Source organism: Halichoerus grypus, chromosome 6 (assembly GCF_964656455.1).
Source record: "Halichoerus grypus chromosome 6, mHalGry1.hap1.1, whole genome shotgun sequence".
In the NCBI taxonomy this organism is placed as follows: domain Eukaryota; kingdom Metazoa; phylum Chordata; class Mammalia; order Carnivora; family Phocidae; genus Halichoerus; species Halichoerus grypus.
The window spans coordinates 82,126,738-82,138,800 of NC_135717.1; the positions used below are offsets into that span (position 1 = coordinate 82,126,738).

The following is a 12,063-nucleotide window of genomic DNA, read 5'->3' on the forward strand; positions in this document are numbered from 1 at the left end:
CACAGTGAAGGCAGAGCCAAGATGATGAAAGACGCATATCCAAGACCACCAGCTAGACTTTGGGTCTTAGTCCCTGTCTATTCCCCAGCAGAAGGTGCCTTTCCTAGATATCCCACACATGAGGGTGCCCCCAGAGCCATGTAATGCCGTAGGCATTGACCTCAACTCTTCCCAGAGGCAAAAGCAGCATCCCTCCCATCAGACAGCAACATGTGCTCCTCCCATCATCTCCCACCTTTGGCTAGATTTACAGCAAGAACAGAATATTTACAGTATTAACAGAATGGAGGGAACACAAGAAGGATGTTGACAATCAAATTCCAGGCCATTTTCATCTTGCACTGCTCATCTGGGAAGGTCATTTTCTCCCCAGTGCCCATAAGACATTAGATGCTTTGAGCTTTGGATTCTAGACAGTGTAATGGAAATAGATGTTGAATGCTAAAACATAAACATATGTATCATTCATAATGCATTCAGATGTTTTTCAATTATTCATGGTTCCTGAAAGTTATGTGACCTATCATGCATATATATCCAAGCAAAATTTATATTAGAACCACAGCCTCAATGTATGCAATTCCAGCTCCTTGGCATTCCCGTCTATGGAATTAAAATTAAATGAGTCAGTGGTCAATAAAAGTTACATGTGATTTCCATAAAATTATCCATTGTATATTGCTCTGGGGTGGAGAAAGAAGGTTGCCTGGAGTTGCCGAAGCTGACAGAACACAGAATGCTTGCTTTCTAATGAGGGTGGTGGTGATGATTAGGCTTTCCTAAGAATGAATTCATTATTTCCCCGAATAATTGGTGGTCTTGGACTTACTTTTCGTCTAGAAAAAAAAAAAAAAAACTCAGAGGGCCACCCTCCTTCTCTTCTGTTTAAGTCCTGTTTTCTTTAAGAGAAAAAAAAAAGAGAGAGAGAGAGAAAGAAGAAAAAAAGCCAATGTTCTGGGCTCAAAAACACCACATTCTTCTGTTTTGGTGCTTGAATAAATTTGCATGTTAACATGAATGGTTCCAACTTTAAGAATGTAAAATTAAATGAAATTTGAATTCAAATCCAAGATGGAGAAAAGACACATGCAAAAACAACAGATTTCCAATCTTGTTGATTTTTTTCAGGAGCCAGATTAGGAAAGACATAAACACACACACAGACACACAGACACACAGACACACACACACACACACACACACACACACACACACACACACTTGGTTTCAAAGCCGGGTGGCGCTCAGAGGAGACAGGCGGTGCCAAAGAGGAGCCCCCCACTCCATACCCCCGGCTCACGCACGTTATGAGTATTTACAGATCACAGCACAGATTCTGAAGCTCTGTTTTAATGTCTGAATGCCACCCTAAAACTCAGAAATAGGACTTAGAAGACATGCTCACCATCACATTCCTACTTGTGAAGGCCCACCCAGATAAAATGAAATATAAGGAACATTCTATGAGTAGCTCAAGTGAGCATAGGCATGAATTTGCCTCTGCCAGCCTGAAGATCCATTTCTTGCTTGGACTTCTTCATTGCACTGGAAGGGCAATATTGCATATTGGTTAGATGCACTGACTGTCAGAGATGGACTGGGGTTGCAATCCCAGATCCACTCACCATTTACGGGCTGGGTGACCTCTGGCAACTGACTTAAGCTATGAACATAACTTTTTTCATTAGTTTTCATTTACCTAACAAGAGTGCCAGCCTCCTAAATTTATTGTGAGAATAAAATAATATAATGCACTGAGAACAGCATCTAGCCTGGAGCAAGCATTCAACAAAGATTAGCTGCCCTTGTGCTAGTTGGTATGGTATCGTTATTAGATATTTAGGTGATGGAGTCCGGAGGAACTGGGCCAGAAACTGTTTCTTTCTTTCTTCTCCAACCTGCTCTCCCATTTTGTCTAGACACTGCCACCCAGGAAAGAGAGATAAATCAAGTTACGGCAAAACCCTGCTCCCCATAAACTCTGAGTGCAGGTCAACAGGAAGTGTCATGAATCATTCCCTCCTGTCCCATTCCCATCAACCCCATCTCCCAGTCTAGTCTCTGTCCATGAAGGCACTCCAAATGAGATGACAACAGGATCTTAAGAAATAAAGGAGACAGTGAGCAGCAAGTGCCCGCATCTTACCTCTTCTTCATTCTCTGTCATATTGGTACCCAATTTCTGGACAACCGACTTGCCACTCGCCTTCAACATTTTCTCTCGAACTTTGGTTTCATACTCAGGCCGGGAGTGTTCCTAAAACCCAAGAGTCAATGCATAGTTAGTAAACAGGCAGAAGAGTGACCCTGGCCTATGGGTTATAACCAGACACCACAAGTACAATAGTCAGGACTTAGGATCAAATGCTATTAGACATGAACTGTTACACCACACAAGATCACAAGGAGTCTAGACCAGAAACACAATGTGGGGGACAGAGAGGGGACACACAACAGTTGTTACCACACTGAAAACCAAACCTGTGCACGTTCCTGGGGATGGGACCGGTGTTGAGAAAGGAGAGAGGAAACGTTAACTGGGCAACTGATACAAACAGAAGTGTCTGGTCATCCTAACTATCCTCATACCTCAAACTGTAAGTTTCAATGAGCCAAATCCCAGCTAGAGAAACAGATGTGCCCCACAGCTGGGAGTTAGGGCAACGACAAAACTTCTTCCTGCTCCATTATTCTGAAAGCTAAAATGGCAACCAATAAACATCAAAGTTAAAGATGGCCACAGGGAATCTTAAAACTCACTTGCCTGAACCTCTTTCCCGTACAGCCTAGGTGAGTAACTCACTGGCAAGTACACCAATACTCAAGAGATATTACTGAGCCATTCAGCAATACAAACGTGAATAGTGAGTCACCAGGCACGGGAAAGAGCACCTAACTAATCAAGAGGACTACAGTCAAATCAATGCAGATGCTGAAGCAGGAAAATGCATGACTTACTTCAAAGAGAATTTAACAGTGTACACCTGGTCTCATTGGCAGGTTTTCCCTGCAGCGTCCAAGGACGAATACCTACAGGTGTGAGGATTTCATGTTCCCGTAGCATTTATCGATAACTCCTAGGCAAGGATTCAGGCGCTGGCTCACAGTTGACTCAGAGAACACACATTTACTTACCACTGCTCACACATCAGAGTTTCCAAAAGCCAATAAGCTAGGCTCTTGACCAGTCTTTGGCTTTCCCAGTACATGTCATGATATTGGAGAGGAGAAACCATGCACGTGGCTTATAAACATAACCAATAGAACAGGAGGTGATGCTATTCAAGGGTTTTAAGTCATCCCATCACTGCCAATCTCCAAAGATGCATCAGCCCCATCCCTTCCACGACTTCCTGCTATGGCATACCTGGTGGAGTCTCCTCCCTCTCGAGTAGCCTAGAATTTTATAGCTTACAGCACACGCAGTTCTTAATTATGTATTTTTCTTTTATTATTTCCTAGCTGTTTTGCATGTGAGTCTTTTTATATCAATATGAGGATCTGCAACCTAATCTGTCTTAATTAGCACCATGTAGCACCCAGAAATCTCTAAATGCTTGTGAAGCTCACTGATTTTGTCTCTCACCTTCATCCATTCTCCAACACATCATTTCCTAATGTGTGTACTAAAAGAGTTGTAGGTAAAAAAGGATACCAGTGGTTGAGAGATTGGAACAGCCCACACAATGTATCACCTGAGAGTCACAATGAGCATATTAGAAGCTCTGAAAAGTTCTACTTTGAAGACACTTGCTTAATGTTTTTAAACCCACTATTTCTTGCAAAAATCCTTTTGCCTCTAACAATGAACATCCTACAGGAATACTTTGAAAAATTTGGTTTGAAGTTGTCCTCCATGGCCCCTGAAATCCGGTCACTTTTCATTTATATTATTTCCATGCAAGATTTTCATTAAAAAAATATAGCAGTATCTTTTTGGTGAGTACCATAATGTGGATTCTAAAGCCCCTCAAGCTAAAGCTGTTTCTACCTTTCATACCCTGCAAAAGGGCTGAGAACTCTCCCTACTGACTAGGAGGCTGCTCTTGACCTGCCTCTGACTTTCCAAAGACATGCCGTGACATCATACAGAGATGTGTCCTCGCATCCCTCTAGTTGTGGCTGGCCCACCTCACCCCACGCTGGGCCACCATTCAGAACCTCTCATCTGTTTAGAACAAGTTGAGCATTCTTGCCACATAAACAGGAGTCCAAGACTCTCAAAACAGAGTCTTAGGCTGTTCTGCATTCCAGCTGAAGCAGGTCAGACAAGGATCTCTCTGTTTGTGGCCAAGAAGGTCGGGTGAGGTTACAGAATTCCTCAAAGGCAGGGAGCTGGACAACTGAGCTCCTGGCCAGAGCAGAATCCAGCCCCTGTGTGGGCTGCTCCAGTGTACCCAGCCTCGGGCGGGTCCTCCTTATTCCTGATGTTTCTCATACACAGCCTCTCTGGATTGGTGGTCTGATGCAAAATAATCACAAATACATATCCCCTCCCATCTAGACTCTGGGAAATACTTCCCAAAGCTACTTCTACCTGGTTGGTCTCCTCAGGAGCCGGCTGAAGGAAGGCCCCAGGCCAGCTCAGGACCAGCCTTCTCTGATCTAAAGAGGTAAACCCAGAGATTCATTCAACAAATGTCTTCATCGAAGAGTTTTCAAGCTCCTACTGTGCTCTACACTTTTTTCCAGGCTCTGAGGCCACAGTGGAGCTTGAGCTTATCTTTAAGTGGAGGAAGGTGACAATAAGCAAACAAACACACAAGTAAGAAACCAGCAGCTAGGGATAAGAACAACAGAAGAAATAAAACAGGATGGCTGCTTCCAAATGGGGATTCAGGGAAGGCCTGTCTGAGGAGGGTAATGTTTTGGCTGGGATGAAAAAGCCAAGAAGGGATAGGCCACGTGGAGATTGGAACATTCTAAGCAGAGGGAACAGCCGGTGCAAAGACTAGAATGAGCTGGGGAGAGACTGAAGGTCTATGTGGCTGGAAGGTCTGAGCAAGGAGGAGAATGACATGTACTGTCAGAAAGGGAGGTAGAGGATTTTGCTTCCTGTGTGATAGAAAGCCATGTAGGACACCTAAAGCTTGATATGAGAGACAAGAGATGGGAGAGAGATGGAGGGGAGGACATCTATGTTCAGACAAGGGCACCCTCTAGGAGGAACACCTGGGGCCTGACTGACAGAAGCTAATCAGGCAAGTGAGGCCCACTGAGCTGAAGATTGTCCCACTTCAGAGCAAAACACCCTGGAGGTCTGGCAGGCATCCCTTCAGCAAGAACAGGATCCAAAGAGTCGTTTAGTAAGTCCCTCAAGATGGCCCTCCTGGTTCCACACGAAGGCCCCTTAGACAGGGGCCACACGGACCCAGGAAGTGGAGCTTGGATGTGGTTGTGCATGTCCTTCCCTGCCCTGAAAGAAAACCGTCTCCAGCCTCCTACCACTTCTCCCTGGCTTACAACCTGAACTTGAGGCACCCCACTCGTTCAACCCTTCCTGGCTACTTTAGCCAGAAGAAATTTCTCTCATATATTCACCATCGTATTCTAAATATTTAGAGACCAGAAAGCACCCTAGCCGAATGGAATCCTTTGGAGATGCTCAGAGACTCTTCAGATTGAACTGAATTTAAAGTGCATTTAATATCCTAGTTCAAAATATAAGTACATTAAAGGAAAAGACAAGGCTGTCCTCCCTTTGTCTCAACCATGCCTGACCCAGGGCACACCAACCACGCTGTAGAAGCAAGCCGCCTTGCAGTCACCTGACCCATCAGGAGTGACCAGAGCCCATAAGGAACCTCTCCTTGTGGCACAGGTAAACCAGTCTTGGCCAGACCACTCCCAGCCTGCACACGAGTTCCTGAAATCATGTACCACCCGTGAACTTACCACTGATCTCTGGGTTAATCAGAAAACAGGAAACCTGGCTATAGAAACAAAATGGATTATCCTGCCAGCCCTGCCAGGGGCCTGTGACTGAGATTCTTGAGGGCCTCAAGTCATAACCGATCGCTTTCTCTGTGTGAGTGTGTTTACACCTCCTCTCCAGCAGAGACTTGCTGGCTTCCTCAGCTCTCCTTAGCAGACACACTTAGCTCATCTCTGGCCCCATGCAGGTTTGGATGCCAGGATGTGTCTTCTTCTCTTCTTGGGAGACATGCTAGGCCCTGCATTAGGAGAGCAAGGGCTCCTGCTTCTCCACACCCAGCCACAACTCTCTTCTCTCTCTCTCTCTCTCTCTCTTTGCTGAAGCAAATGGAACCCATAGGACAAGGATGTCCGAACCAGATCACCCCCACAGTCCCACTTCTATAGCACTTTCTATTGGAAGCACTCATTTGGCCATTAATTCCCAAGAAATGCAATTGCCTTCATTATTATGCCTATCCTCTTAATTTGTATCCTCCCTGAAGGTAGAATCCACGTGGACGTTCTCTGATCTGCCACAGAACCCATGATACTGTTAGTCTCCAGGCATACGTTTAATGCACAGGCCTGGAACACAATGAGCACACGCACTCAATGCCTGGGGATGGAATGCCCCCCTGCTCAATTAGAGCATCAAGGAGAAGAAATGACACCATAAGACAGACATGTGGAGCCACACAGGCTTGAGAACAAGACTAAATTGGGGATTTCCTTGTTTGGCCATAAAACATCAGGGCCACAAAGCCAGCGATCCCCAGCCTAAGGCGAAGCACAACAGTTACTGTGGGAGAATCCAGAAAAGGCGTGCTTTCCATGTAGCCGCCACTATGCTTGTGGCCAGCCTTTGCAAGTGAGTCCTCAGGCAAATGCAAGCACCTCCTGGTCTTTCTAGACACTGTCCCCAGCACCTCATCAACAATGTCCACACTACCAGGAGCCCCTATCCAATATTCACATCTACTGTTCAGTCAGTGGTGGCGAGTGGGAATAGATAAGAACTGTGAGCAACCATGCACTCACTACTCATTGCCAGCTCACCAACATCAGGACTGGGGCCCTAGTTCTCATAAGAGCCCAGAGGGAAGGCTGATTTGTTTTCAACCTTTAAATATCATCTGTCCATAAAACTAGAGAAGAACCTTCTAGAAGAACCTACCCTTTGCCCTTAGCTCATCCTCTAGTTTCACCCATGCTGTACTGGCTGACACTGTAATAGTTCAGTGGTTCTTTCTTCTTCCACACACATCAAAGGCAATCAGCATCTGGCACCCATACCTCTCCCTTGACCCTCAGCAGGCTTACAGAGGCATTCTGACAGATGCATGCTCTGGGTTACATGAGAGTGAGTCCTACTCTCTGGCTTCATGCACCCATGAAATGGGAGGTAGAAGAATGTTAAGTTAAATCTCAAAGCTACCACAAAGGCTTTTCTCTTGTGCCATCTCTTTTTCCAGAGAGGGTCCCTAGGACATCTGACTGCCCATCAGGTCCAATGTCTCAAGAGAAGAGTGCATATCAACCATGATTAAGACCATGGAGCCAGGGACTGCCTGATGTGACAGCAAATGTAAGTGGTCATCTCACTCATGAAGATCTATTTGCAGGGTGAAACCAAGCAAGGACCCAGAGAAGTATGCAAGGGAACTCACTTCTTCCTCTTCTATACCAGTCAGGTCCCAGAAGTAGCCCAGCCGCATCTGTAATCTCTTCCAGTTTTCAAGAAACATGGTAGCTTAAAGAGAAAGAAAAAATTCTATTAAAGAGTGGATTTTGAGTACCCTTTGGGTTCACCAATGGAGGTGGAGGATAAACCTGAGATTTCAAATTTAGGGACTCTCTTTAAAGCATTTATTCCCTTCCTCCTACTTCTAGCTGGAACTGCTCAAACTATTGCACATCCTTAAGAGCCCAACAGATACACGTAAAGGAGACACACCAGCACACACAGATGCATGCACCCCTCCCCATTTCTAGGTTATGAGAAGAGGGCAAACAGTGATCTCAAGAAATGAAGGAAGGATGGAAAGATGAAGAAAACAAGTATGGAAGGGTCTATAGTCTTTTTTGACAAAGCTCATCTTCCCTACACATACATTCTTTCTTCCTGCACCTTCCTCAGAGTTCTCACTCATTTTCTCCCATCTTTCTTTCTTTTTTTTTTTTTTAAAGATATTTTGTTTATTTTTTAACAGTGAGAGAGGGAACACAAGCAGGGAGAATGGGAGAGGGAGAAGCAGGCTTCCCGCCAAGCAGGGAGCCCGATGTGGGACTCGATCCCAGGACCCTGGGATCATGACCTGAGCCGAAGGCAGACGCCTAACGACTGAGCCACCCAGGTGCCCTCCCATCTTTCTTTCTGTCTCCAGTACCACATCCCTTCTCTGGGCCCCAGGTATCCTGTCCTGAGGTTATGTACCACCTGACTTCAATGTCTCAGCCTTCCAAGCCCAGTGGCATGTGGCCGACAGAGTATTCCCCCCTAGGGGCATTCACCCAGGCTTCCATTTGTTTAGCAAGTAGCTGCTGAGTGCCTCCCATACCCACATGCCAGTCAGTCTGCCTGCTCCACCCTCAGCCCCTTGAAGGGCCGCCCAACATGCTCCGAGGAGAACCAGCACCCTCCACTCGACAGCAGAGGCTCATTACACCAGGACTGAACATCTCATCCAGAGCCTGCTGATGGACCATACGGTCCTCTCTTTTGAAAACTGGAACTAAGAGATACAAAGAGAAGCAGAACTGGGATGAACCATGCAGCACCTGAAAGGAGAAAGGGCCAGGATTTCAGAGAGCTCCTCTAGCTCCAGTCCCCCAGAGGCCTGGCTCCCTTTCATTACCTGCATCCAGGAGCTTGCTTCTAGTTTTCTTATAACACCTCTCTTGTTCTTTGAGCAAGCTGGAATAAACTTCCAATCCTGCAAAAAGAACTGGGCCCAACTAAGGTATCTGTAATACGCAAAACACCGTTCTAGACATCATCAGAGAGGTTAGGTGAATCTAATGTGGATTTTGCTCTCAAACTGTCGACAGTCTATAGGGAAAGACTGTAAATAGCTACAATACGAGGCATGAAGTGCTCAGGGCCTTAAGAATGACACCGTAAGGAGCTGTGGGCATGCAGCAGAGGGAGTGTGCTGGCTGCCAGAGAAGCCATCTGAGCCGAGTCTTGAAGAACAATGGCATTTGGGCAGTGAAGAAGGGGCTGGGAGGGGGAGGATGCCAACACTCCCCCATCTAGACTTTCAATGGCTCCTTATTGTGTAACTTCTTCTCTCTGGATGGGGGGACCTTGTGTATGTGGCCCGACCCATCTGTCTAAATCCATTCCCTCAGTCTGTCAACATACAACCTCACACATGCATTGCTGCTAAGGTCACCTCCTCGCTGCCCTCCTCATCCCCAACTCACGCAAACTGTCCTGCGCCCCTATGCTACCCTCCACAGGCTACCCTCATCCTTTCCTGACCCACTCTGCTGGGGCCGCCCTCTCCTCCATGCTCCTACTGTCCTTAGGGTCTGGTGCCCTGGAAAAGAAGGGAAGTGACACTCCCTGAGGCCACCCCCGGGACACCACCCACAGGAAAAGCCTGGGCACCCTTCGCCACATGCCGCACTGCCCTGTTGGCTGCGACTCAGGTCTGCAGTGTTACTATAACGGGACTGTAAACTTCCTCAGCTCTTAGCTGCCTGTTTGCCTCGGGCACAGCACAGAACTAAGCAGAATAAACACCTACAGACCGGCTGAATGTGCATTTGCTAAAAGCTCCATTTGTTTTACTTGGCGCTATGTTACAGTGCACAGATTCGCAGGGTTTCTCCCTTGGATTTGCGGCTTTTTCATTTAAGTGCATCCTGACCTCCCAACACTGGCACTGGCCTGGGGATGCTCTGGGAATAAGGTGGGGAGGAGGGCATCCCTCCTTTTCCTATGCTCTTCTCAGCACCTGAGGAGGGCTCCGCATACAGCACGATCCGCAGTGCTTCCTGACTGCAATCTCTATGAAGAAGAGAAGTCAGAGCATGGGAACAGATGAGAGGGGCAAAGAAGTCACTATAGAGGATTCATGAGGACAAGGGAGGCCCATCATAATGAGGAAGAGCAGCCCACAGCTCCTGGTGTATATTCTCTGCCAGGCACCATGCTAAGTGCTCTGCACGCATATCTCATTCACTTGTCCCAAGAGCACCGTGGGGTGGGTATTCCTTCACCCATCTCACAGATGAGCACGATGATGCCCAAAGGTTAAAAACTTTGCCCCAGGTACATGGCATCTTGGTTAAGAGTGCTGACTTTTGTGACACGGAGCTAGATCCACACTGTCTTCTTGCCATGGATCCCCAGCTGGTAAGGAGCAGGACTGAGACACGCACCTAGGACCGCCTGGCCCCTAAGTCAATGCCCTTAACTTCTATTCAGAACGGAGTTCAGAAACCCTGGCCCTTTACTTCCCTTTTCAATAAGGCTTCACTCGCTTTCCAAAGTTCCCTGGAGTCTGAAGTGGAACCACAGAGGACCTAGGCCTGAAGACTCCACAGACCCAGGCCCTGCTGACTACCACCCTCCATGTACCCCCACTCCTGCGCAACTGACAGGTAGTCTCTCTGCGAAGAACCACTTCTCCCAGCCTTCCTCCTGGCAGACTGGGCCCCAGCCCAGGCCCACCCAGCACAGCACCACTGATCATAATAATCATGGTAATGAGAGGCAGTACTATTATTTTTAATCATAATTTGCAGGCAATCGTGCCCAGCAGCTCTTGGCTACTGCAACCAAATACACAATCACATAAAACACGGCCAGGCTGTTAAAAAACACAACTGAACCCCACGCTATGCCAGGAAGCTCTGACACGTCCCACCCTTCATGCTTTTCCTGAGCTGCCCCATGAGCGGGAGTGAGAGGGGCAGGGGTGGGGCAGTAAATTATCGCAGATCCCAGGGGGCAGGAGGCATCTGTTAATTACAGCTATTGAGGAAAGAGAAGAGGTAGTTGTTGGGGCTTGAGAGTGGTCAAGTACAACTGAAAATCAAGTTTCTCTACAACAAGGAATTACACACCCCAGGAAAGTCCATAAGGGATCATGGACCCAGCGTTATTAAGCTTTAGCTACTCAGTCATGGGAATCTCTTCAGACAAATGAATGGGAATTAGGATTGCAATATATCAAACACTGAATGTGTATTCTGGATTCAAATCAGTTCCAGTGGATTTGAGGGTAATCATGAGATGCCCTGCTTGACAAGGAGACACAGAGCTGCTGCCTAAGACTCCCAGGCAACAAGCTTCAGCTTCAGCTGGTTCTATTGAAGCCCTCCTGTGAACAATTCCAGGGCCCTATGGTGACCAGTGCCATCTCCTCCTACTCCCTGCCCCTATTTCTGTGGGCTGACTACTTCCATGTGTCCCTGGGCAGTGGCTATTCCCCTAGGGAACAGAGAAGAGAGTGTCCCCTGGAAATGTTCCTTGGTGGCCTAGTAATATGGCAGTCTTTCCAGTCTGGTTCTATCTCCACCCAAGGAGAGGTCCCTTCTGGGAACAGAGAAAGCTTGTATTAGTACTCCCAGCACTACTGAGAACAGACCTCTCCCTCTCCCTCTCTCTTCTTCACATTTTCAGGAATGTGTGACTCACGGTCTCATCCTGGCATGTCCTCCCAGCCCCATGGAGTCAGTGATAATCAAGCATCCTCTGCAGTGGGATCACGGCCCTGCTGTTCTGTGATCCAATGGGGAAACTAAGGGCCTGCATATCCAATGATGAGTAAAAAGTGAAAGTCAGGTGGCTACTCAAGATGGGCTGAAACATGTAGACTTTGTTCCTTGTATGATACACGTGGGTGTGTCTCCTTGGAAATGTCCAGTTACCACAGGGGTTATTATTCTAGGTTATTCCATTCCAGTTTGTGAATAGAAAGAGAGAGAGAGAGAGAGTGTGTGTGTGTGTGTTTATGGTCAGATGACTATGGCCAGAGAAAGTTTATTACCCTAATACTCTGGGGGTAAAGGGAGGAGAAGAAAATGAAGGAACTATCTGTTCTCTCCTTCACAAATCCCTTTGGTGGAAATACTGAAAACACTACTCTGGCATTAAGTAAAATCTCCACCGTCTGCACTCATGGTGTCCTGGAA

The 12,063-nt window shown here is 47.0% G+C and overlaps 1 protein-coding gene across 1 annotated transcript in view; it reads right to left on the reverse strand.

The window, feature by feature from the left end:
* ANO2 (anoctamin 2) overlaps nucleotides 1-12,063 on the reverse strand; it is a 322,969-nt gene that overhangs the window by 162,175 nt on the left and 148,731 nt on the right. Inside the window, exons 12-13 of the mRNA XM_078074088.1 lie at nucleotides 7,584-7,666; nucleotides 2,147-2,257 (exon numbers count right to left, since the gene is read on the reverse strand). Of these exons, the coding sequence (XP_077930214.1) occupies nucleotides 2,147-2,257; nucleotides 7,584-7,666 (194 nt within the window). The remainder of the gene's footprint in view (nucleotides 1-2,146; nucleotides 2,258-7,583; nucleotides 7,667-12,063) is intronic.